Raw genomic sequence first — 21760 nt, 5'->3', positions numbered from 1 at the left:
GGGCATTCCTGATATTAAGAGATTAGGGTTAAAACTGACTGTATTTCAGACAGCTAACAGTATCAAAGAAAAGGAAAACGTAACTTTTGCAAATGGTATCTTAAGGCACTGTAACTAGAGGTGATTTCTTCCCTCTCTCAACAGATTATAGTCATGCATTGCTTAACAATGAGGATAAATTCTGAGAAATGCTTTTTTTTTTTTTTTTTTTTTTTTTTTTTGAGACAGAGTCTTGCTCTGTCGTCCAGGTTGGAGTGCAGTGGCACAATCTCGGCTCACTGCAACCTCCCTCTCCCAGGTTCATGCAATTCTCCTGCCTGAGCCTCCCGAGTAGCTGGGATTACTGGTGTGTGCCACCACACCCGGCTAATTTTTGTATTTTTAATAGAGACAGGGTTTCACCATGTTGGCCAGGCTGGTCTCAAACTCCTGACCTCAGGTGGTCCACCTGCCTCGGCCTCCCAAAGTGCTGGGATTACAGGCGTGAACCACTGCGCCCAGCCAAGAAATGTATCTTTAGGTGACCACATGGACATGCAAACATCCCAGGGTATACATACGAGAACCTAGATGGAATAGCCTACTAGACACCTAGCTATATGGTAGAGCCTATTGCTCCTGGGCTACAAACCTGTACAGCATGTTACTGAATACTGCAGGCAACTGTAAGACAATGGAAAGTATTTATGTATCTAAATATATCTAAATGTACAAAAGGTACAGTAAAAATCTGAAATAAAAGATAAAAAATGGTACACCTGTGTAGGGCAGCTCCATTACAATTTCATGGGACTGTCGTCATATATATGGTCCATTGTTAACCGAAACGTCATTTTGTGGCACATGACTACATTAGGAAAGAACATCTCCCCATCCAGACATTCCAGCGTGAGTCATTTGACAAACAGTAGCATCTTAGGTGGCCCTATAATGCAGAGAACATGATCATCCTATAGGAATAGGGCTAAGACCATGTAGGACATTAAAACAGAATGAATGATTATATAAGCAATGTTCATGAAAAAGTTTAAATACACATCTCCTGATAATTTTTCAGTTGTTTATTGGAAATCATAGATTTTTTTTTTTAAACCCACTAATTATTTTGTCATACAAGAGCAAAAGTCAAATACAAATATTTAACATTTTGGTATAAAATTAACAATATGGAAAAAAGATGCAAACCAACCAAAAGGTAAAAAAATTTTTAACAATAACACTGTGTATAACCATCTTCTATTCAAGTGACCATCCAAGCTGATAGTTTATTTTCCCTTTGTTGACATTTTTAAAAAAGATAGCCCTGCATTTAGAGCACCAAAAAGTTTTTTCCTTCTTTTTTAAAAGGTTGGAACCCTTTTATTTACAAATACTCTTCTCAGTACTTTAAGTGTGATGAGGGAATCATCTAGCAACTTCCTTCTTAGAAAAAAAAGGAAGTGCCTTCATATTTCCTTGAAATTTAAACCTGCTCCATTCTATTCTAAGCAAAAATAAAAAGGACACGGTTCAGAAGAGTTCTTTTAGCAAATAAATAATAGTTTCACAAAAGCACTGCTGTAAACAAGATCACTTTGATGGCCAGAGACACTGATGTTTTCAACCAATGGCAACTTTAAACACTTCCAAGTATAGATACACAGGGTATATATGGCCAAAAGGCAATATATCATTAAAGAATCAACTAATAAAAATTAATTATAAGCCTGTTGCTTGGTCAAATATGCTTTTGTTCTCTACGTTTTTAAAAATTGGTCAGAAAACTTAAACTGTGATGATCTAAAACCCTGCATCTACTCTGAAAGTAACTACAACCTAGAATGTTTGACATTGTAGTTTTGACATTAGTTAAAAATACTAAATTATCTAAGCAATGTAAACAAGCCTCAAATTTCAAAATAGAAAAAAATTAAAATTTCTGTAAACATTAAAAAGCTACCTGCTAAAAATTGTTAAGTATCATCATCCAGTTGTGTATACTGATAAATCTTTTTTAGTTTTGTTTTGCATGTTTTTAGACATTACCTTATTATATGAGACATCTTATTTTCCCTAACAGGTGCCTCTGCTGTCAAAGGTCTTAGAGTGAGTTCAGCCACTGTTGCTGAAGTCATTGTTTTGGCCTTCATATAATCTCCCTAGCAGTAGACACCACCTAATTCTTTCTGTAGTGAAGGGAGGTAGTGTATTATAGCCACATTTTTATCCCGCTTTGTAAAATAAATGTAACTTACTTTATTAGATCTCAGACACATCTCTCTGATTGCAAGGAACATGCAGCTTTAAAAATGGTTTAAACCCCAAACTGGCAACTTTTCCATCACTTTTTTACTGTTTTCAAGTTTGAATTATTTAGAAAATAAAGATCACCTCTGACAGCTATTTGATGAAAAATAAATTGTTTTAGATATTATAACTTTGATGTTTAATGCTCTCAATTTAAAACTCTGAACTTGGAACAAAGTGCTGTGGTTTATAAGACCTCATCGGGGAGGAGTGGGTTAATTTTAGTAATCAGTACAATGATTTAGACACTAAGATTTCATTTTATAAAATTATGGATAAATTTGGCTTGTAATGTTCTCTCTTTCCATTTGAAGTCTCTCCATTATTATATTCCTCTATGTAAACTACATTCAAATAACAACCTTAAACACAGATCAATATTGAATATTTAAAAACCAGTTGAAAACTTCATTAAAATCAGCTTATTTGAATTAACAATGGTTTCTCCCTACAGAAGGACCCTATGAGCAACCAACTGCCCATGTTATGTGTCATTTTCTAATACTTAAAAAAAATCCATTAAAAACATACAAAGTATTAGGGCAGCATTACTCACTTTTCTCAAAGTTCTCATTAAACTTTGAAAAAAGATACCAAAAAAAAAAAAAGGTATTTTAATGACTCTATCACCAATAGCTACATGGATGTGGTAAGAAGTGATGTGTCTGTTTATAATAACATTGTACATATTTTTCTACATCTCCTCGTAAGAACAAGAGACTTTCTTTTACCAGATTCATGTACTTTCTCTCCTATGCTGACCTTTCCCTGCCCCTACTACCTCCACCAAGTGCTGTTTAACAAAAATAAACTTGTTTACCTGGTCTAACAATATATTCATTTCCTTGAAATGTTGTACTATACGTTCATTTGGTATTTTCCAAAAGCAATTATTCTAACATCAAGACTTCTTAATAACGTCTCTACGCCTCAAGTATATAATGTGGCATTACATGAGAACTTGAACTTCCCTTTAGTTTTGTTTTCACTAATAATATAAACCTTTTCTAAATATGAATTCTTTGAAATGAATTTAGGCAATGAAATAGATAAGTGATATTAAACAGCTTCTAGAATCAAAGAAACATTCTGATGGACTAGGCTTTCAAAATATTTGTCTTTCATGCTCATTTTACTTAGGGCATAGACAAACATTTAAAGGTTTTTTTTCATCCAGGTTTGACTCACTGACAGTGAAAACATACAACATTCAAGTACTATTAGATAAACGCAGCCCTACAAGGATATGTGTCCACATAGCTAATTTTACAAAGGAGAATTATCTTCATTAATCTGCAGTATATTTGACCAAAAAAACCTTTTGAAATGGTTTTTACTTTAGGATCTGTAGCATTCTTCCAAAGGTCCTGGAGATCTTGTAAATGTCCATGAGATGTCATCATTTTTTCGTAGATGCAGGGATGATAAGGAGTTTTACCCTCTCCAGAAAAAAACACATGGTACTGTGGTACTATCCCTATTTTATTGGCACAGAGGCCCATGAACACATCGTCTATGTAAAGACTAGAATTAAGTGTCTGTGACGCCTCATAGACTTTGGCAGCTACATCACCCGAGATTACATAGGCAGCTCCAGCTGTATAGTCAGGGTAAGCTGGCCACTGGTACATTTCATAGGACACATAGTATTTGCTGCTTTTATGTCTAATGGGAGGGGCACCACGATGGACACGACCAATCCAAAAGTCTTGAACACCAATTTGTTCTAAACTTTGAAGGTATTCAATCAGATTTGGCATGTGAATAAATATGTCATCATCAGCAGTCATAAGAAATTTGGCATGTGGACAATAGGTATTTGCCCAACTGAACTGCATAAGTAATTTCAGAGTAAGATTGTAGAAAGAATCAACAAAGTCTTGCTGAATTACATCATTGTACATTTGATCTTCCCAAACCAGTTTTCTTTGTAGTTCTTCTCCCTCCAGTGGACTAGGAGTTCCTAAGGCAAACAGAGTTTTGATGTTGGCATTCAGCTGAGACCGAACGTAATTCTCATTGCCCCACGTCTTTCTAATTGCGGAACGTCGATCGTAGTTTTCAGGAGCGGTTTTTACAAACAGTAAAAGGAGGACGTCTTGAGCTTGACACTTTTCCTTGTGGTTAATCAAGTACTGGTAGCGAGGCCCCGCTGAGGTGTGCTTAAGAGACAGGGTATCGTTCACAAAGTCATAGCTATTTATGAGGTATCTGTAAGAATATGACTTCATATGGCTCACAATGTGATTATCGATCGGTTCCCAAAAAAACATGAGGCTCCCTATAAAACAAGTTGCAAATAACTGAATAAACTGCCATTTTTTGACTCTTCTGCCACTAATCAACATTCTCATATCCACTCAAGTCTGTTTTTATTTAGGATAGGCACTGGCTTCTTCGGGACCATAGAACTTCGTATTTCGTAGAGTAGGTGTCCATCTTAATACATGTTGGTCATTAAAAATGGAAAACAGTTTTCTTATTTCACAAAATAGTTTCTTTTAATCCCATTTTTCTGAGATTGTGAAAGAATGGAACACCCTGTAGAACGAGGACACTGGCACGTCAAAATTCTTCCACCCGGGCATCCTTCAGGAAGCGTGGTGGGCGGCCTCATGTGGCTCTCCCATGTGAACATTCCATGCCACCTATCAGAGTCAAGAAGAGAAAAGAATCACAATCACGTGGGTTACTGAGGTGCCAGAAAGACACATATTCCTAATTTCTTAAAACCAAATGTAAGCTGCCCGATCTGGACAAAAGGTGATGAGGCAGTTAGTATTTGGCAGAGGCATATGGCTGTTTATTTTTTTTTTTTAAGGAGGACAGGAAAAGGGAAAAAATTGCTTTACACTGTCTTCCCATTCAGAATACAGAGACCTTTTTCTACTCCCACTCTTAAAAAAATAAAAAAAAGCTTCCCAAACAGCTATAATCTTGTATACTTAAGTTCAAATTTCACAAATGGGTATATTCATGAATAAACTGCCTTGAATATGGTCAGGAGGAAAGTAGATACATAGATGAAGGCAAAATCTTCAATGAAAAGAAAATTCACAGCAGTAAAAATCCATTAAGGCTTGCCCCAGACAAGACAGGAATAAGACTTATTATTATTATTTTTTTTAATTAAGGTTCATAATCAAGGAGTCACAATTTGCTCCTTGAAAGCAAACTCTCAATAATGAAAATTAGTTTGTGAGCCCCAGATTTATACAGCCACCTTCTTTCTGCACTTTTTTATTTGGAAATGCAACAGGCGCATCAATGTAAAATGTTCTAAACTGGGAAGCAACAGAATGTAGCCAACAAGCACTGTCTTTGTAGTCAGGCAATTTGAACACCAATGCTGCCTCAGCCACTTATGGTTTCTTGTACCATATCATGCATCTAACACAGAAATTTGACAAATTGGGGTAAGACCATTTAACTCAAAGTCTTTGTGCAAATTAAATGGGAATATACATGATAAATGAAGGGAAGCAGACAGAAGACAGATCATTACCTAGCACACTAGGGTACTCAAGTGTCATTTCTTTTTATTTTTTTGAGACGGAGTCTCACTGTCTCCCAGGCTGGAGTGCTCCGCCTCCTGGGTTCACGCCATTCTCCTGCCTCAGCCTCCCGAGTAGCGAATAGCTGGTACTACAGGCACCCGCCACCATGCCAGGCTAATTTTTTGTATTTTTAGTAGAGACGGGGTTTCACTGTGTTAGCCAGGATGTTCTCAATCTCCTGACCTTGTGATCTACCCATCTCAGCCTCCCAAAGTGCTGGGATTACAGGCGTGAGCCACCACGCCCGGCCTCAAGTGTCATTTCTAACCCATTCTGTTATCTTCTCCCCTAAAACCTGCTGTTCCTATTTCTCTTTATTTGTGCTTACTGCACTTCTTTCTTTTGTGCCTGAAATCTGGAACACCCCCCGCCCCATCTCCTCCACTTCCGTTATTTAAATATTTAATCCTGTGAATCACTTCAAAATCTCTCTTCACCCCTTCATGTTATCCCCTCTCACCCAGACTAGATGATCCCCTGGCCAACCCACCTTCCACTTACAGTCAGAGTGACTTTGTAAAACTTGGATTTAATCACGAGACGAACTGAGCTTTTTTATCTCCTTCAGAGCCTCTCCACTAGTTAGTGACAAGATGAAGTCTAGCCTGGCTCACAGGACCCTTTAGGATCTGCCTCTCCAGCTATTTGGTCACATCATTTGACAATACCAAATTACTGGCTGAAAGCACAATCACACTTGCCATTTCATATGCCCTGGTCTTTACACCAGCAGTCCTGTGGCCTGGTTACCCTACCTCCCTTGCTAATATCAAGTCTATAGACATCCTTCTCTGGGAAGCCTGAATTGGGATCAACCCATTCCCTGAAAGATGCTTCTCATCTCATCTGTATTGCACCAGCACCTTCTTATACCCCATACAGAGACTTTTTAGGCACGATGTTGTAGACACCCTACACTCAGCATCCAGGTCAGTGTGTGACCCCTGGTAGGCATTCCCCAAATGTTGGTGCAAAGAACCATGCTGGGGGTGGAGCCACTGTTTACTCAAAGTGATGGTTACTGGGGAAAGATTGGGGGTCAGGACGCCTAGCCAGGTGCCACCTCAGATGAGGTCCATGCCATGGCTGCTTACCCCAGGTCCTCTCTTTTCTTCCACCACTGGGACATAGCACCCTCCTTTCTCAAGGATTCTGTCCCCAGTGCTTACCACAGGTAAAACACTTCCTTGGATGGAGAGGTAGGCTGTCTTCCTCAGGGGTGGTACATTAGTTTCCTGGGCTTTGGACAGGACTGACAGGGAGAGAGCTGTGTAGGCTGAGCCACATAGCAAGCCCCAGGCAAAGGCCCTGCTTCATGCCCAGAGATCTGTCCTCAAGTCCCCCTGCCAGTTGACCCCTGATAGAAAACCAACTGCACACACTGAGTGCCCTGCAGAATGGGCCTAGCCTCAGCTGTGACACCTCCATCCCCACTTCAGAGCTTTCGGATCCAGCTGTATTTCCCACCCCCATGATCATTCCACATCAGGGTAGAGGCAAAGGCCAGGTATGTAAAATGTCCAGTGAGGACTAGAGATTAGAGCCAAGCCCCATTCAGACTTTGTCCAGAGATAATCAGTATAGGACACATTTTATTGCTAAGGGCACTGATGTGAAAACTGCACGTACCACTTAGGAAGCCACAGCCAGCATTCTCTTTTTTTTAAATGCAGAGTGTACTGAAAGTAGTAAGAGCAAGAATCATTTTGTGAAACTTTTGGGTTTTATGTGTGTGTGCGTCCAGGGGTGTAATGAGAAATGTGTTACTGTGCTTTACCATCACAAAGGCTGAAGGCCGGGCGTGGTGGCTCATGCCTGTAATCCCAGCACTCTGGGAGGCCGAGGCAGGAGGATCACTTGAGGTCAGGAGTTTGAGACCAGCTTGGCAACATGGTGAAACCCCATCTCTATCAAAAATACAAAAATTAGCTGGGTGTGGTGGTGCACACCTGTAATTCCAGCTACTAAGGAGGCTGAGGCAGGAGAATCGCTTGAACCAGGAAGGTGGAGGTTACAATGAGCTGAGATCATGCCACTGCACTCCAGCCTGGGTAACAGAATGAGATTCCGTCTCAAAAAAAAAAAAAAAAAAAAAAAAGGCTGAAACACTGCTCTAAGGAACAGATCAATATCAGTAATTTCCTCCTTGGACAGGCTGGTCATTTCTGGACTGAATGCTCTAGAGGAAGGTGAGAAAGACATCAGAAAATATCAGTTTCTGATGGTGGCATCTGCCTAAACTTTGCAAAATCACTTTCATTCAGGGGCCCACTTTCTTTCAGTTGCTCTCGCAGCCTTTATCCACAGTGCTCACCCAGATAATGACCATCCTCTGAAGCCTCAAAGCAAGGGCCCTCTGGTCTCCTCCACAATACATCTTGAAGGAACTGGAGGCTTAAAGTAAGGTAATGGAATTCTTGATGGCAGATTTGAAGCCAGCATACACATTTTTAAGAAATCTAGGAAAATTCTCAACTGAAAAGCATCTGCAGTTTCTACTCTAATTGACCCTGGGAAGGGAACAAAGAGGAAAGTAACCTTTGGAATCTCAGGGATCAAAGGGAAAACCAGCTGCCTATTCCTGAGCAGCTGTGTCCAGCAAGCTCCAATGCCAGCTTGCTTTGCATGTCCTAGAGTTGTTTGCAAGTCTGAGCTTCTTGCTAGACTTTCTGCCCACAAGTCCAACTGCTCCCACACCCAGTGTGCATCCATCTGACTCATTAAAGGCGCTACTATCTCTCCAGTGAATCAGGCCTATTACTCACCAGGTTGGTGCGTTGCTGCTACTGCTTATATGGCTACTGTAAGCTGGCAGCTGGTTCAGAACATTCATTTTGTCCCCACCCTCAATATGTATGTTATTTACCTTATTTTCCTGTATTTTTTCAACTGTTCCAAATTGACATTAACAAGTCAAAATGCTTTCTGAAAAATGACAAAAGACCTGTCACAAAGCCAACATCCCACGCTACTTATTCAGCACAGCATGTGAAGTTCTAAAATGAGAATTCTCCCCCTCAGTCGTTTGAATTTTTTAGCCACCATTTACATAAATCGTAACCAGATCTCACTGATAATACGGGAATGATAAGGGGAAGATTTAGGGAAGGTAAAACTCCTCATTTGTATTACACAGCTTCACTTGTATCACAAAAGAACATCTGAATTCCTCCAAATTGAACATAGTCACTAGGAGGCCTTTCCCAGCCTAAATCAAAAGCACTGCCCTCCCCCGGCCTGCCCCCGATCTAAATTCATCAATTACAAGTCAACACTGTTGCGCCCAGCTCCGGCTCTGCGGATGGAGACCACGCACATACAACTGGCACTCACTCTTCTGGTTTCTTACAGCGTCTTAAAGCTTCTCTAAAGCACAGCTTCCAGCTTTCCTATTCAGAGTGCAGGGGAGGGCCCTAGGAAGACGCCCACAAAGCCTGCCGATCTGGTAGAAGAAAATGCTGGGCCTGGCAGGAAACAAAGCAAGCCCAATGCCGAATGCGAAGCTCAGCAACCATCCACAACAGACTGCTGTGGGTGCAGCTTCCTTTGTGTGCCTGCAGCACGGGTCAGTGGCCAATCAACAGGCTAGAAACTCAAGGGTTACCCCTGTTTGGGGCCAGATTTATTGTGTAACCTTGGGCAACCCTCACCTCACTCTGATTCAGTGCTTTAATCTGCAAATCGGGGATGAATATCCATGTAATGTCACTGAGGGGCAGTAAAAATTATAGATGACTTCAGAGCCTGCTGAAAATAGGAAATAGAAAAGCATGGGAGAGAAGAGGACAAAGAATTGCTTGGAAGAAAATATGCAGATATCTCAAATACAACCTGGGTTTGCTTCTATTTGGACTGAGAAGAAGGGACAGGTATTCTTAGTATTATCTTTCCTAATAGAGGTAGTCAGAAGAATAAAGAATAGAAGTAGGAACATCAGAAAAGAGGTGACAGACCCCAAATACTTTTCAGTCTGGGAGCCGTACCCCTCAGTTACTCATAGGAATATTCTTTCACAAGAGAGCTCTTTAAACTTTTTGGGAAGAAACTAGTTAGCACACCCAAAGGTTACAAGTTTCCCTGCAATAATCCCTGATTTTTTTAAACCTTACCCCTGCTATCAACTCATTTCTTTGTGGAGTCTACTTTTGTGATGCTGAGATAATATGTAAAACCTGCTATCCATTTTGAAGTTTTAATCAAGATGGGGAGGTCCACACTTTTAAGTACAAGTTAAACAACCTCAGTCTCCAGTGTTTCAATTAATCCTGTAAGTATATGAGTATTTACTCTGCGAGTTCTTATACCAGTCACAGTGGGAGACCATGAATAAGTATTTTACAGTCTCCAATCTCAAAGCATTTACAGTCTATTTGTGACAAGACTCATAGTTCCCACATGAAAGCATAGTTCCCACAGACAACAATGGACAAATCCTGGTAAGGTACAGTGTGTCAGCACTAATCTGCATGATACCAACCCCAGGCGCAAGAGGAAAGTCTCTGGGACTAGTAGAGAAATCAGTGGGGGCTGGATTAGTCAGGATTTTAGGAGGGCCTGAGGATGACTAGGATTTAGGTGGCTGCAGGAGTAGGAGCAACCTTTGTTTCAGACAAGAACTGCATATGGCAGATATTTGAGAAAGAGCCATTGATTTGAAAGCAGAGAGGTGGGAACCTACTTATGGAGAACCTTAAAAATCAGGTAGAGGAGTCTTAGAGGGTACAGACAGCAGCAGGAAGTCATAGAAATTTCAGGTTTTGTTTGTCATGGTAACTCCCTTGCTCAGTATTTATTAAGTTTGAGCAAGAGGGATTAAACTGGCAATGGTGGTGCAGGGTGAAATGCAGAATGCCTGAAGATCAGGACGCTGGTTTCTCAGGGGCTCGTACTGATGCCGGATGAGGTGAGGAAGGCCTAGTCAAGGGTAGTGGAAGTGGGGAGGAAAGGAAGGCATAAAGAAGGCCCTTTCAAGAAAAAGACCTAGCAGGTCCTGATGAATGACCTGGGATGGGGAGTAAAGGAGGAAGAGGAGAAGTGAGAGCTAATTTCAAGCATTACCGACAAGGGAGGGAAAACTGTTTCCTGAGTTAGGAGCGAAGGGGATTGCATTTGATTTTAGACTTGCGTTGAGTTCGAGGGTGATGGAGAGACAATAAGGTACAGATGTCCAGAGGGTAATAATCTAAGACAAGCTAGACAAGACTGGGGAGATCCAGGTGGGTACTCTCAGCATGAAGATGACTAATTTCATGAATGTGGATAAGCTCTCTAGGTGGAGAGAGAGCAATGGGCCTGAAGGAAAAATAAACTCCGGAGAAGGAGAAAAAGGAGGAGTCAATGAAAAAAGGTCTCGTTCATCAGAAAATTAAGATGGGGTTAACAAATGGGTAGAGTGGGTAAGCAGGACAAACAAGGCCCTGGTCTTGGAGCTCTAAGTGGGGAAGAGAGACACTGACCATGTAATTAGGGTTATGCTGGGTGCTACGGGAGGGTCTAAAGATGGACCCTGCCCCACTTGGGGGCTGGTTTGAGGTTGGGGAGGGCAATTTCCAGGAAGAGAAGCAACAGTGAACTGTATTTCTGCATTTTACTTAGGAGACATACAACACACTCAAGTTTAAGGAAACCTTATGATGTGTAGACCATTTTGTTCATGTTGTCTCCCAACACTCAAGACAGCTTAGCAGCCAGGAAGTTGTTTACATGGCTTCACCAAGAACTGCATTTCTTCTGAGACTTCAAATTCCAGGATACTCATTCTATAGTATGCTCACTCCTAGCTGCAACTTCTAAATATTCATCCAGAACCTTCTGCCACCCCACCACGCCCAGCAGTCTCCTGACCTTTCTTCCTCACGCACCTCCCCTGTCTCAGATGCAGAATCATCATCGGACACCTTTGCCCTCCCACCCCAACAACCCCAGACCCCAGCGCCACCCTCCCATCTTCCTGTTCCTACGACACCTCCAGGGATGCAGTGGAAACGGAACTTACCAGGCAGGCAGCGTCACCACAAATGGCACTATCTAGCTTTGGGCAAAGTTTTCAGTGCCGTGTGACTGTTCTTGCACTTGTCCCAGACCTTCTCCCTTTCCTGGTCTCTTCAGCGGCCATGCTAAATCTCCCCTCCCAGGCTCTGTCCCCTCACTCCGAAGACTTCACCTCCTGTCTGCTTCCTAGAGAAAGGAGGAGACATCAGACACACCATCAGCTCCTCCTCCCCTTGTGGGCCGCCTCCTCACAGGCTCCCTAGTTCCCCAACACTAACCATTCCCTCTGTAAACCATACTGATCGGGGCCAGGACTAGAGGGAGACAAGGGAGCCACTTACTTTAGGTGTACAATTTAAGTAGTCAGTATAATAACTCAGTAGTCAGTATAATACTTTGATGCGGTATTTTTTAAAAATCAAAGTTACTGCAAAAAATCCACAATGAACAAAATGTCAAAACTGTAAACCAAGACAGGCTCCAACCCTGTACTTACACAGCCCTGCTTCACCTGACTCCCCTAATCCCTGTCCTGCTGACTGGGACCTGCTGGGGGCTGAATATTGCTGACTTCCATGGAGATGCTTGCATTCTTAGTATATGTATGTATACCAACCTAAAGTATCAAAAAACAATACTAATCCTTAGTAAGAATACTAATCCTTAGTAAGAACTAATCCTTAGTAAGAATTCGTATTGTTTTATACTTTAATTTGGTGTGTGTGTGTGTATATATATAATATATATACATTCCTCATTCCTTTATATATTTTATACTTTTATTACTTAATATTCATATATATACATATATATATATATATGAATGCCCACTTCTATTCCTATTTTTTTTAAATGCTGGACATGAAAACCTCCTAAAACGGTTGTCTGAACCATGAATAGATTGTGTTCTACATAGCCGAAAAACACCAATCTAGAATCGAATCAAACCTCTACCATAAAATCATCCTCTCTTACTTCAATTGTTGCCAAAACAAGAACAAACCCAGAAATTCTATATAAGAAGGCAGTATAATTCGATGGAAATACTAACGGATTAGAAGAAAACTAAGAAATTTAATCATTCTGTTCTAGTTCTGGTTTTTTCCTTGCTGGGGAAATAAAATATTGTAGTGAAACCTATATAGAAAACAAGACTGAACTGATAATTTTCATTTTAAAAATCAACTTAATATTTGGAATATCCCCATGAGTCATGAAAATATAATGATCCCTTTCAAAGTGACATGCTTATAAAGCAGGACTAGATGAGGCTCCTCCAGTGAGTCGCAGATTTTTAAAAAATTCCTTTATATTCTCATGCCTTTATATCTTTTACATTTAAACTTTTATTACTTAATAATTAAGTCCCATGTGGGAGAGTTTTTAGTTCCTGTCCAGACATAACGAAAGGAAAGAAAGATAAAATCTTCTGTACCATCTTTATGCTGCATTTTGTTCTACATTCCAAGTTTTTTTTTCCTGGCTGCTTCTTGTCATCTGTTTCCTATTAAGTATAGCTAGGACCAATCTTCAGAAGCCAAATTACCTCGTTGAGAGCGATCAGGAATAAAAAGCCCCGCACTTCCTGGAAAAGCTATAATTTGATCTGCATAGATTTCTTCTTAATAAATTAGTTACAATAATTGGTGTTAAGAAATATAACTAGTTACTATTTGGTACTAATTGCCTAGTCTATTTGCTCAAGAAGGAAGGAGGCAATGTGAACTCTGAATTTATAACTCACATTTTAAGGTGAAACATTAGATATCTTTGCAACTGTTATATTTCCAATATAAGACCTCTAAAAAAGAAAAAAATTCTACCTAATGGCTGTCTTCGAGTGTTTTTGTGCTGGGACTTTAGCTATATGAAACTTTATTTCAAGCCATAGGCAAAAATTAGAAGCCATTTGGAATTCTTATCCTTCTGCAGAGAATACATTTATAGAGTTAGTTCTTGATTCAGTGTTAGTCCAAAGAGACTTTAAATTCCACTTTAGCAATCATGGCTCTGGGACAGAGGGGAAAGCTGGATAATAAAACCTTCAATGTGAATCCAGGTACAAGATCTCCACCTATGTTAACTAAGCTATATCTTTCTTTATAAGTTAAACATGGGTGTAGATTTGTTTGCTGGTTATGGGGGAAGTAAAGACAGGGAAATTTCAAATGAACAACTGGGTAAAGACACACCCTAAGTCTTTATTAACGGGACTTGTGGCATGTGATTATAGATTATTCTTCTATTTTAGGGACGTTATATGAAATCAATAATTCCCAGTAACCAGTTTGATTATGCAAAATTTGAAACAAATTTTAAAAAGCTGACATATAAAGGAGGTCTCAGAGAGGTCAAACACTTGCTTTTCTGAGCTTGGCCCTCTGTGCTCCTTCTTGCAACACAGTTGTTTGGGTTGACAGGGGTGCTTGCTCTTTTAAATATAACTCTTGTCAGTTTCTTTCTTGCCTACTTAAGAAACAAACTTCTCCTTTTACCCAGTCTAGCAACCAAGACAGGCTCCAACCCTGCACTTACACAGCCCTGCCTCACCTGACTCCCCTAATCCCTGTCCTGCTGACTGGGACCTGCTGGGGGCTGAATATTGCTGACTTCCATGGACATGCCTGCATTCTTAGTATATGTATGTATACCAACCTAAAGTATCAAAAAACAAGACTAACCCTTAGTGTATATAATTATCATAAACCAATACTAATCCTTAGTAAGAATCAGTATTGTTTTATACTTTAATTTGGTGTATAATGGGTATGTCTACTGTACACCACGCCCTGTTCCAAATGCCTTACAAATATGGTAGCTCTTGAAGCCTGACAACAGCCTTTGAGGAAGAAAGGATCTCCCTCCCCATGTTGCAAAAGATACTGAGGCACCGAGATACCGAGTTAACCATGTAACATCAACAAACTCCAGACCCTGTGGCAGCTTAGAGCAGCTTGTCAGTCCCAGCCCCATCCCTGTGTTCCTCACCTGCCCTTTCTCCCTGGCATGGGCACAGGTTTTCCTGCAGTTCTCATCAGGAGGGGAGGGCAGGGGAGCAGGTGGGCAGGGTCAAGAGAAGCAACCCCAGAGGGATGAGAATTTGCTTCACTGCCAGAAGTTTGAAGTCATTTCTGTTTTGCTGCATTTTGTTAGCATTGTTCTTACTTCTTTTACTAACATACTCTTTTTCAAACCTTCCATTTCAGTTTTCCCTCCTTCTTCTTCTTGGTCTCAGTAGTATGAGGCAGTGGGCAGAACTGACCTCATCAGTCTGTGTCCTTTGAGTGTAGTCTTTCATCCACAAAAAAGATTCAGGGACTCCAAGGACGGAGATCCAAAGTCGCAGGAGGGGGAGAAAAAGAGGTGGGGAGGAAGGAAGGAGAGGAGGCAAAAAAGTACCAGAGTCAGGGAGGATGTTTTACGCAAGTATTGGGTAAAATGAAAGGCAAGGAGTCAGACACAGACACCATGGCCTGGAAAAGCTGTCATTCTCTAATGAAAAAGCTGTATCAAAACCGTTTTCATGTGTAAAGGCACGGAAAATGTGAAGATATATTCGAAGTCAGCTCATAAAATGACACATAAGAAGTAAACCTGATGAAGAGATGTAAACCAGTTATCCATCATAAGGTAGATGAATAAAAAATACAAGTTCACCTATCAGTAAGAGTAAGAATTATTGCCTAAAATGCATACCCATCCCTTTAATGTGACATAAAACATGCTACAAATAGCCACTACTCCCAACCCCACCCCTGCCACCCCACTAGGACTCCTCAGACACAATGACTGCTTTATTTGAGTCACCAGAAGAACAACGTTCACTCAAGCTAGAATTTTTCAAACATTCTTGAGATTTGTTAGGCTGGCTTTGTCCCAGAAAAACTAAAATACATTTGAAATGTTGCATTGTGTGGGTTGCCTTCATCCACGAATCTGTTATTAGAAACCCATATGCAGTTGGCCCTGTACATTCATGGGTTCCGCATCCTCAGATTCAACCAACTACAGATCAAAAACATTCTTAAAAAAACTGTATGGTTGTGTCTGTACTGAACATGCACAGACATGTTTTTCTTGTCATTATGCACTAAATGATACTGTGTAACAATTGTTTACATAGCATTTACATTGCATTAGGTATTATAAGTAATCTAGAGATTATTTAAAGTACATGGGCCAGGTGTGGTAGCTCACACTTATAATCCCAACTACTTGGGAGGCTGAGGCAGGAGGATCATTTGAGCTCAGGAGCTCAAGGCTATATGCCTCTGCACTCCAGCCTGGGCAACAGAGTGAGACCCCATCTCTAAAAGCATAAAAAGAAAAAAAAAGTACATGAGAATATTGCATAGGTTATATACAAATGATATACCATTTTATATAAGGGACTTGAGCATGCATGGATATGGGGGGGTGTCCTGGGACTAATTCCCCAAGGATACCGAGGGACAACAAACTATGGACCCCAGACCAGGTGCTCTGTGGATGAAGAGCTTTCCTCTGAGATGAGGGAAGCAGGGAGAAGATGGAAATTGGGGAAGGCTTTGTGGGAGAGGTGGCAAATGAGCAGGAGCTAGAACAGAATTCAAATGTGGGTTTGCGGAGGAAAGGAGGAAGACAGCTCAGAAAGAGAAGAAGTCCACAGCCATACCACCCTGAATGCGCCTGATCCTGGCTGATCTCAGAAGCTAAAGCAGGGCTGGGCCTGGTTAGTACTTGGATGGGAGAAAGAAAGGTGAAGGGAGGAATACGGCAGGGAGCATTTCAGCTGGCTTAAAAGGGTGAAGTGGGCTGGGTGTGGGGGTTCACGCCTGTAATCCCAGCACTTTGGGAGGCTGAGGTGGGCGTATCAGGAGGTCAGGAGATGGAGACTATCCTGGCTAACATGGTGAAACCGTGTTAATTTTTGTCTCTACTAAAAACACAAAAATTAGCTGGGTGTGGTGGAGCATGCCTGTAATCTCAGCTACTCGGGAGGCTGAGGCAGGAGAATCGCTTGAACCCAGGAGGCGGAGGTTGCGGTGAGCCGAGATGGCTCCATTGCACTCCAGCCTGGCGACAGAGCGAGACTCTGTCTAAAACAAAAAAAAAGGTGAAGTGGAGGGAGCAGGGAATAAGACATTCCAAGAGAGACTACGCAGGAATTTTTTTAAGCACGTAAGAGAAAAAGTTGTGGCTTGAATGGGGAAATGTCAAATCACTTAGTTTGGCTAGAAGTTAGGGTAAAGGGAAAAGACGGAAAAAAGGAGATCAGAAAGGTTAGCCATGGTTGAATCATAAGAAAAACCAGGATTCAGAAACAGGGTGATGATATAACCCAGTGTCTGCCTGTTGTCCAGTGGCAGTTCCTGTGTTCCATTCTGGACATTGTCTTTAGAAACAGCACTTGATAGAGGGTTTATAACACAGAGGTACAAAAAGCAGAAGATGGTATAAAACAAGAGGTATGTGTAACATGTTTCTGTCTTGGTGGATCAATGTTTAGTCTAAGTTAACTACCATTTATTAAGTGCCTGCCCTGTTCTAGGCATTACAGCGGGCAGCCCTGAAAGTAGGTTAATACCTATATTTAACTAATTCAACAAATATTAACTTATACTGTGTAGTAGGCCATGGACAGGATGCTCAAAAGACTTCAGAGATGTTTCAGGTGTAGATCTTCTATCAAAGGGTCAGTAAATATTCCAGTGCAAGCTGGAATCTGGACCTGATGGAAGTGAAAGAGAGTAAAAAAGCCAAGAGTGTTTAAATGCAAACAAAAGTAGATGTATACTGTGCCTCTCCATTTACTGGTCACATGAGCTCGACTTGTGTCTAAACCATGTACCAGACAGTGTTTTCTGAGGATCATTTGAGATAACTTATTGACAATGTCAGTCCAGATTAGATGTTCCATCTGTGCAATTTTCCTTTCTCTAGAATCTGTTCGTGTAGCTTTACCAGGGTTAGTTCATGGATGGCTGATTTTTTTTTTTTCAGGTTTTTTTCTTTTTAGAGTACTAAGCTATACTCATAATATGCTTCTTATCAAAAAACATTAATTAGGTAGGAGTTTTTTAAAATACTGATCTGATGGCTAAGGGCCATTTAACACATCGCAAATACTGTGAGGCAGAAGTATCGCCCCTAATTGACTGAATATGGTCCTTCTCATGTTCCCCATTATTCCATTAATAGAATAATGGTCTTCCATTATTCTTGACAGGAAATAACATGGTTCCCACAAGCACTTAAAATACATTTCAATTAGGATGACACAGGTATAAGATTATACGGTCCTCTAAAGTAAGAGAAGGAAACCTGAGGTGAGTCCATCCTTGAACTTATTTTGCTTAGAGCACTATGAAAAAGTTATAGAAAGTTATAGGAAAGGAGCAAAAGAGTCAAATCTGAAATATTAGGTGGATCTTAGGCTTTTGAACTTGAACTTTTGGGCTTTGTTGCCTACACACTTGGTAGAACATTCTCTTTTGTGGAGAACTGGCTTCTAGTGTTAAAACCTTCTATGGAAGAGAAATCTGAGTAAGTTACATATCAAAGCCAGCATCTGAATTTGTAGAATTAAAATGTTTTTTTAAAAAAATCGCTTTTTCATTCAAATCTCGTATCTCACCTGATCAAGTTTCTTATCCTTTAAATATAAAGATTCTTACATCCCCTATATATATGTAAACTGATACATATTAGTTAGATATTGCATACTGTAAGGAAGGTATTTAATTCTAGATTTACACTGTTCTGGCTACATCTTTGCTCACAGAGATTCCATATCAAAGGGTAGAGCTCTTGTAATAATTTACTGTGCCTCAGTTTCTGGAACACGGACATAATGAATTCCTCTCCTTACAAGGTTATTCTAACAATGAATTAAAATAATGGCTATGGAAATATTTTAGAAAAGGCATAATGTATTATAAAAATGCAAAGCTGAGACCTATTTACTTCAGCATATATAAAATCCCCCCAAATAGGGTACATTTTGTTATTCTGAGAAGAGACCATTTCCTTCTGAATTTCTCCCCGTTTCTTCCTGACACCTGTGTTCTGAAATGCAGATTCTAGTGCAATTGGGCCTCAGAAAGAACTTGACCCTTTACAATGTGAGTCACCAAGTGCAATGATTCTAGCCAAAGTGACCCATTTTAAAAGATGACCCATTTCAAAACCCATGAGTTATTATTCAAGCTGTTCTATTTTTGAGAATTAGAAAGTTTTATTTTTGTTTGTTTGTTTTTTACAATCTCACCATTTGAATGTCTTTTATTAAAAGAGAAAACTGATCTCCACTTTAATGAAATACAATATTTCATTTTCTACTTGATGGGGCCTGTACTTTATTTTGAAAATTCTTCTGCACCTTCTGAGTTTTCTCTGGGCAGAGCAGTTATAAGCATCTCTACCTCCTACTCATCCTCATCTCCCACTTTCTCTGGAACAGCTGCTCTGAGCTTTGGCTTGGGCCTTTCCTGTGATAACACTGGTTCTACCTTAAGGTGCCACAGGGAGCCTTGCAGGGCGGGGAAGGGTCAGCCTGAGTCAGCCTCCTCCTCAGAGAGTGCTCAGTCAATGCTCAGAGCGTGTGCAGGAGGAGAAGGAAGAGAGAGAAGGACAAGCAGGTTAAGTACTGAATGGAAAACATTTCGGGTATTGCATTTAGCTTGCTTTAAAAGCAAAGAGTTGGTCCGAGAAAGCAGCTTTCACCTCCTCACTTGTGACCAGATAGAAAATCTACCATAAATTTCTGAGAAAGTTATAACATCAGCTGCTGATCACTAATCACCCTTTCAGCAAGTTCAGGTTGGGATCATTTCAGTGCCACCACTTAATACAACTACCTTCAATCTTCCTTTTCTGGGTCAACTTCAGCTTTTCACATTCCTCTCCCATCCCCCACAGGGACCAGGCAAGGTTTCCCAAAATAAAGGCACAGAGGAACAAATCCAGTTCTGATGGATGTACTTTCATCAGATAATTACCATAAATATGAGCCTCAGGCCACCACCAGCCACTGTGCGGTTTCCACATCAGTGTCCCTTTAACAAGATCCGTAACCTAAGAAAACCCACACTGGCCAAGAATGTACAGGGTGTAGTCAAGAGCCGAGTTGAAAACTGTTACTTTTACCTATATGGTATCCAAGCAAGCAATTGCCTCTGTCACATCAGGATTCAAAATGAAATTAGGCAGAGTCAAAGGAAACAGCGGCCACGACCTCCCCGCCAGAAAGATCTACGGCTCCAGTCTCCCCGCCTGCCCACTTCCCTGTCCCCATTTCCCCCTGCCAGTAACTCGCCGAAAGCGTTACCAGGCTGGCGGTTTCTTCTTTCCAGCCCGACGCGGGCTGTCGACTCGAATTCAGCCCTGCCGCCGGAGGCGGGTGGCCGCAAGCCTGGGGCCCCCGGCCGGCAACTGAATTGGTGGGCGCGGCGTTCGCCTCGCGGCTCCCGCGCCCGGGCCGGTCCCGCCACCGAGGAGCCGGAGCTCCTCAGGGAATGGGACTGCGCCGGCCCCGGGAAGCCACCCCAACCGGAGCTGCCCGGCCCCCGAGCCTACCTGCCGCACCTGGGCGGCGGCCCGGCCTGGGTCCCAGCCGCTGGCCACCCGCGCGGGCAGGCCGGAGGGAACAAAGGCGCTCCGGGGAGGGGGCGAGCCTCCTTCCCCGCCGCGCTTTCGGAGGGCGGGCTGCCGGGGCCCGCGGTGGGAGAGGCCTCCCCGACTTCCCGGCTTCCCGGCGCTGGGCGGTGCGCGGTCCGGGCCAGGGCGGCGGGCCCCGAGCCCGTGTCCACGCCAGCCGCGCGCCCCCGGCCCGAGCGCGCGTTCCCACCTGAAGTCCTGGCGCCACGCGCCGGGCGAGGACCAGCGTGTCCTCACCTCCTAGCCACTCTTCCCCCCCGGAGACCTCGCTCGGTCCGGAGTGGGCAGACTCGGAGCCTCCCGCGCCGGAGACCGCGAACCGCTCGGCCGAGAAGGCGCGGCGGGCGGGGGCGGGGCGGAGGGGGCGGCCCGCAGCCCCAGTGCCGGGAGCCCGCGCGGGAGACCCAGGGAGCCCAGCTCGGGGCCGCGGCACGGAGAACGAACCATCCGGGGCCTGGAGACGTATCCCGCTGAGCGGCCAGAACTTTCCCCATTTAGCGATCCGGAAGGGAAGTCAACATTCCCACCCAGAGAAGCCTCGGCCCGCGGAAAGATGCGGCCGCGGCACGGCAGTGTTTTCACCACGTAACTGACCACAGACTAACTCCGCGCGGAACCACCGGCCCGGGGCGCTCCGCCAAGAGGCGGACTGTGTCGGCCTCGCGGGTCCTGAGCCCAGGGCACGCCGCGGTTCCTCCCACACAGGACACTGGTTCTGCCGCGCAGCGGATTAGGGTGGTCTTTTCGTTTCCGAGCGGGAGCTCTAAGGCAGGCTCTCAAGCGGGTCTTGTTAAAAGGTTTCTGGTCACACCACTTATGCCTGGAGCTCTGGGGGCCTCAGTAACAAAGGAAGGAAACTTACAGCAAACTAGGGCTGCACTGCTGCGATCCGTTTCTAAAATACGAGAGGAGGGGGAAACCCCGCCCCAGGCCAGCTTCCCAGTGACTTTACCTCCAAGTCTAGCTTCATTTCAAGGGCAGTTTAGAGCGAAACTCACCAAGTCCAAGCCCAGCTCTTTAAATGTCCAAATCTGAGGTCGGCTTTCCTTCCTGCATCGGAGCAAAAGTCGCTGGTCTCAAGAACAAAACTTGCGGGCTTTAAATCTTGGGCGAAGACTGGACGGGCAGCGCTGGACTGGGCTCGCTTCCCCGGCGGGATGCGGGCTGGATGCGGGCGGAATGGGGGCCGGCCCGGGCGGGGGCGCTAGGCTCCTAGCCGTGCGCCCCGCACCTCTCGGCGTCACGGCCCGAACCTGGCCCAGCCCGCCAGACCGCCACCCTCCCGGCGC

General features: G+C 42.9%; 2 protein-coding genes across 14 annotated transcripts in view; one reads left to right on the top strand and one right to left on the bottom strand.

Moving 5' to 3' along the window:
* MCF2L2 (MCF.2 cell line derived transforming sequence-like 2) overlaps window positions 1–21760 on the top strand; it is a 254021-nt gene that overhangs the window by 162547 nt on the left and 69714 nt on the right. The window contains exon 16 of one of the 8 annotated variants that reach the window (XM_074031481.1): window positions 14334–14508. The exons of the other annotated variants lie outside the window; for them this stretch is intronic. Coding sequence (XP_073887582.1) covers window positions 14334–14388 — 55 coding nt within the window. The 3' untranslated portion in view covers window positions 14389–14508. Of the gene's footprint in view, window positions 1–14333; window positions 14509–21760 lie in introns of those variants that run through there. 8 annotated transcript variants of the gene reach the window in all.
* Window positions 1047–21725, bottom strand: B3GNT5 (UDP-GlcNAc:betaGal beta-1,3-N-acetylglucosaminyltransferase 5). Of its 6 annotated transcripts, none has more exons than XM_005546492.5 (3): window positions 21470–21725; window positions 11839–12020; window positions 1047–4934 (listed from the first exon to the last, which is right to left on the bottom strand). In XM_005546492.5, the coding sequence occupies exon 3, from the start codon at window positions 4638–4640 to the stop codon at window positions 3507–3509; it is 1134 nt and encodes a 377-aa protein (XP_005546549.1). In that variant the 5' UTR covers window positions 4641–4934; window positions 11839–12020; window positions 21470–21725; the 3' UTR covers window positions 1047–3506. The 6 variants fall into 6 exon arrangements, with proteins under 6 accessions (XP_005546549.1, XP_065396330.1, XP_005546548.1 ...); XM_065540258.2 differs by lacking the exon at window positions 21470–21725 and adding an exon at window positions 20662–20796; XM_005546491.5 differs by lacking the exon at window positions 11839–12020.

This window comes from Macaca fascicularis, chromosome 2 (assembly GCF_037993035.2).
Source record: "Macaca fascicularis isolate 582-1 chromosome 2, T2T-MFA8v1.1".
In the NCBI taxonomy this organism is placed as follows: domain Eukaryota; kingdom Metazoa; phylum Chordata; class Mammalia; order Primates; family Cercopithecidae; genus Macaca; species Macaca fascicularis.
This window is presented reverse-complemented; position numbering and strand designations above follow the sequence as displayed.

Bases quoted from the DNA above. Each gene is read 5' to 3' on its own strand.
- B3GNT5 (XM_005546492.5), bottom strand. From the start codon at position 4,640: ATGAGAATGTTGATTAGTGGCAGAAGAGTCAAAAAATGGCAGTTTATT.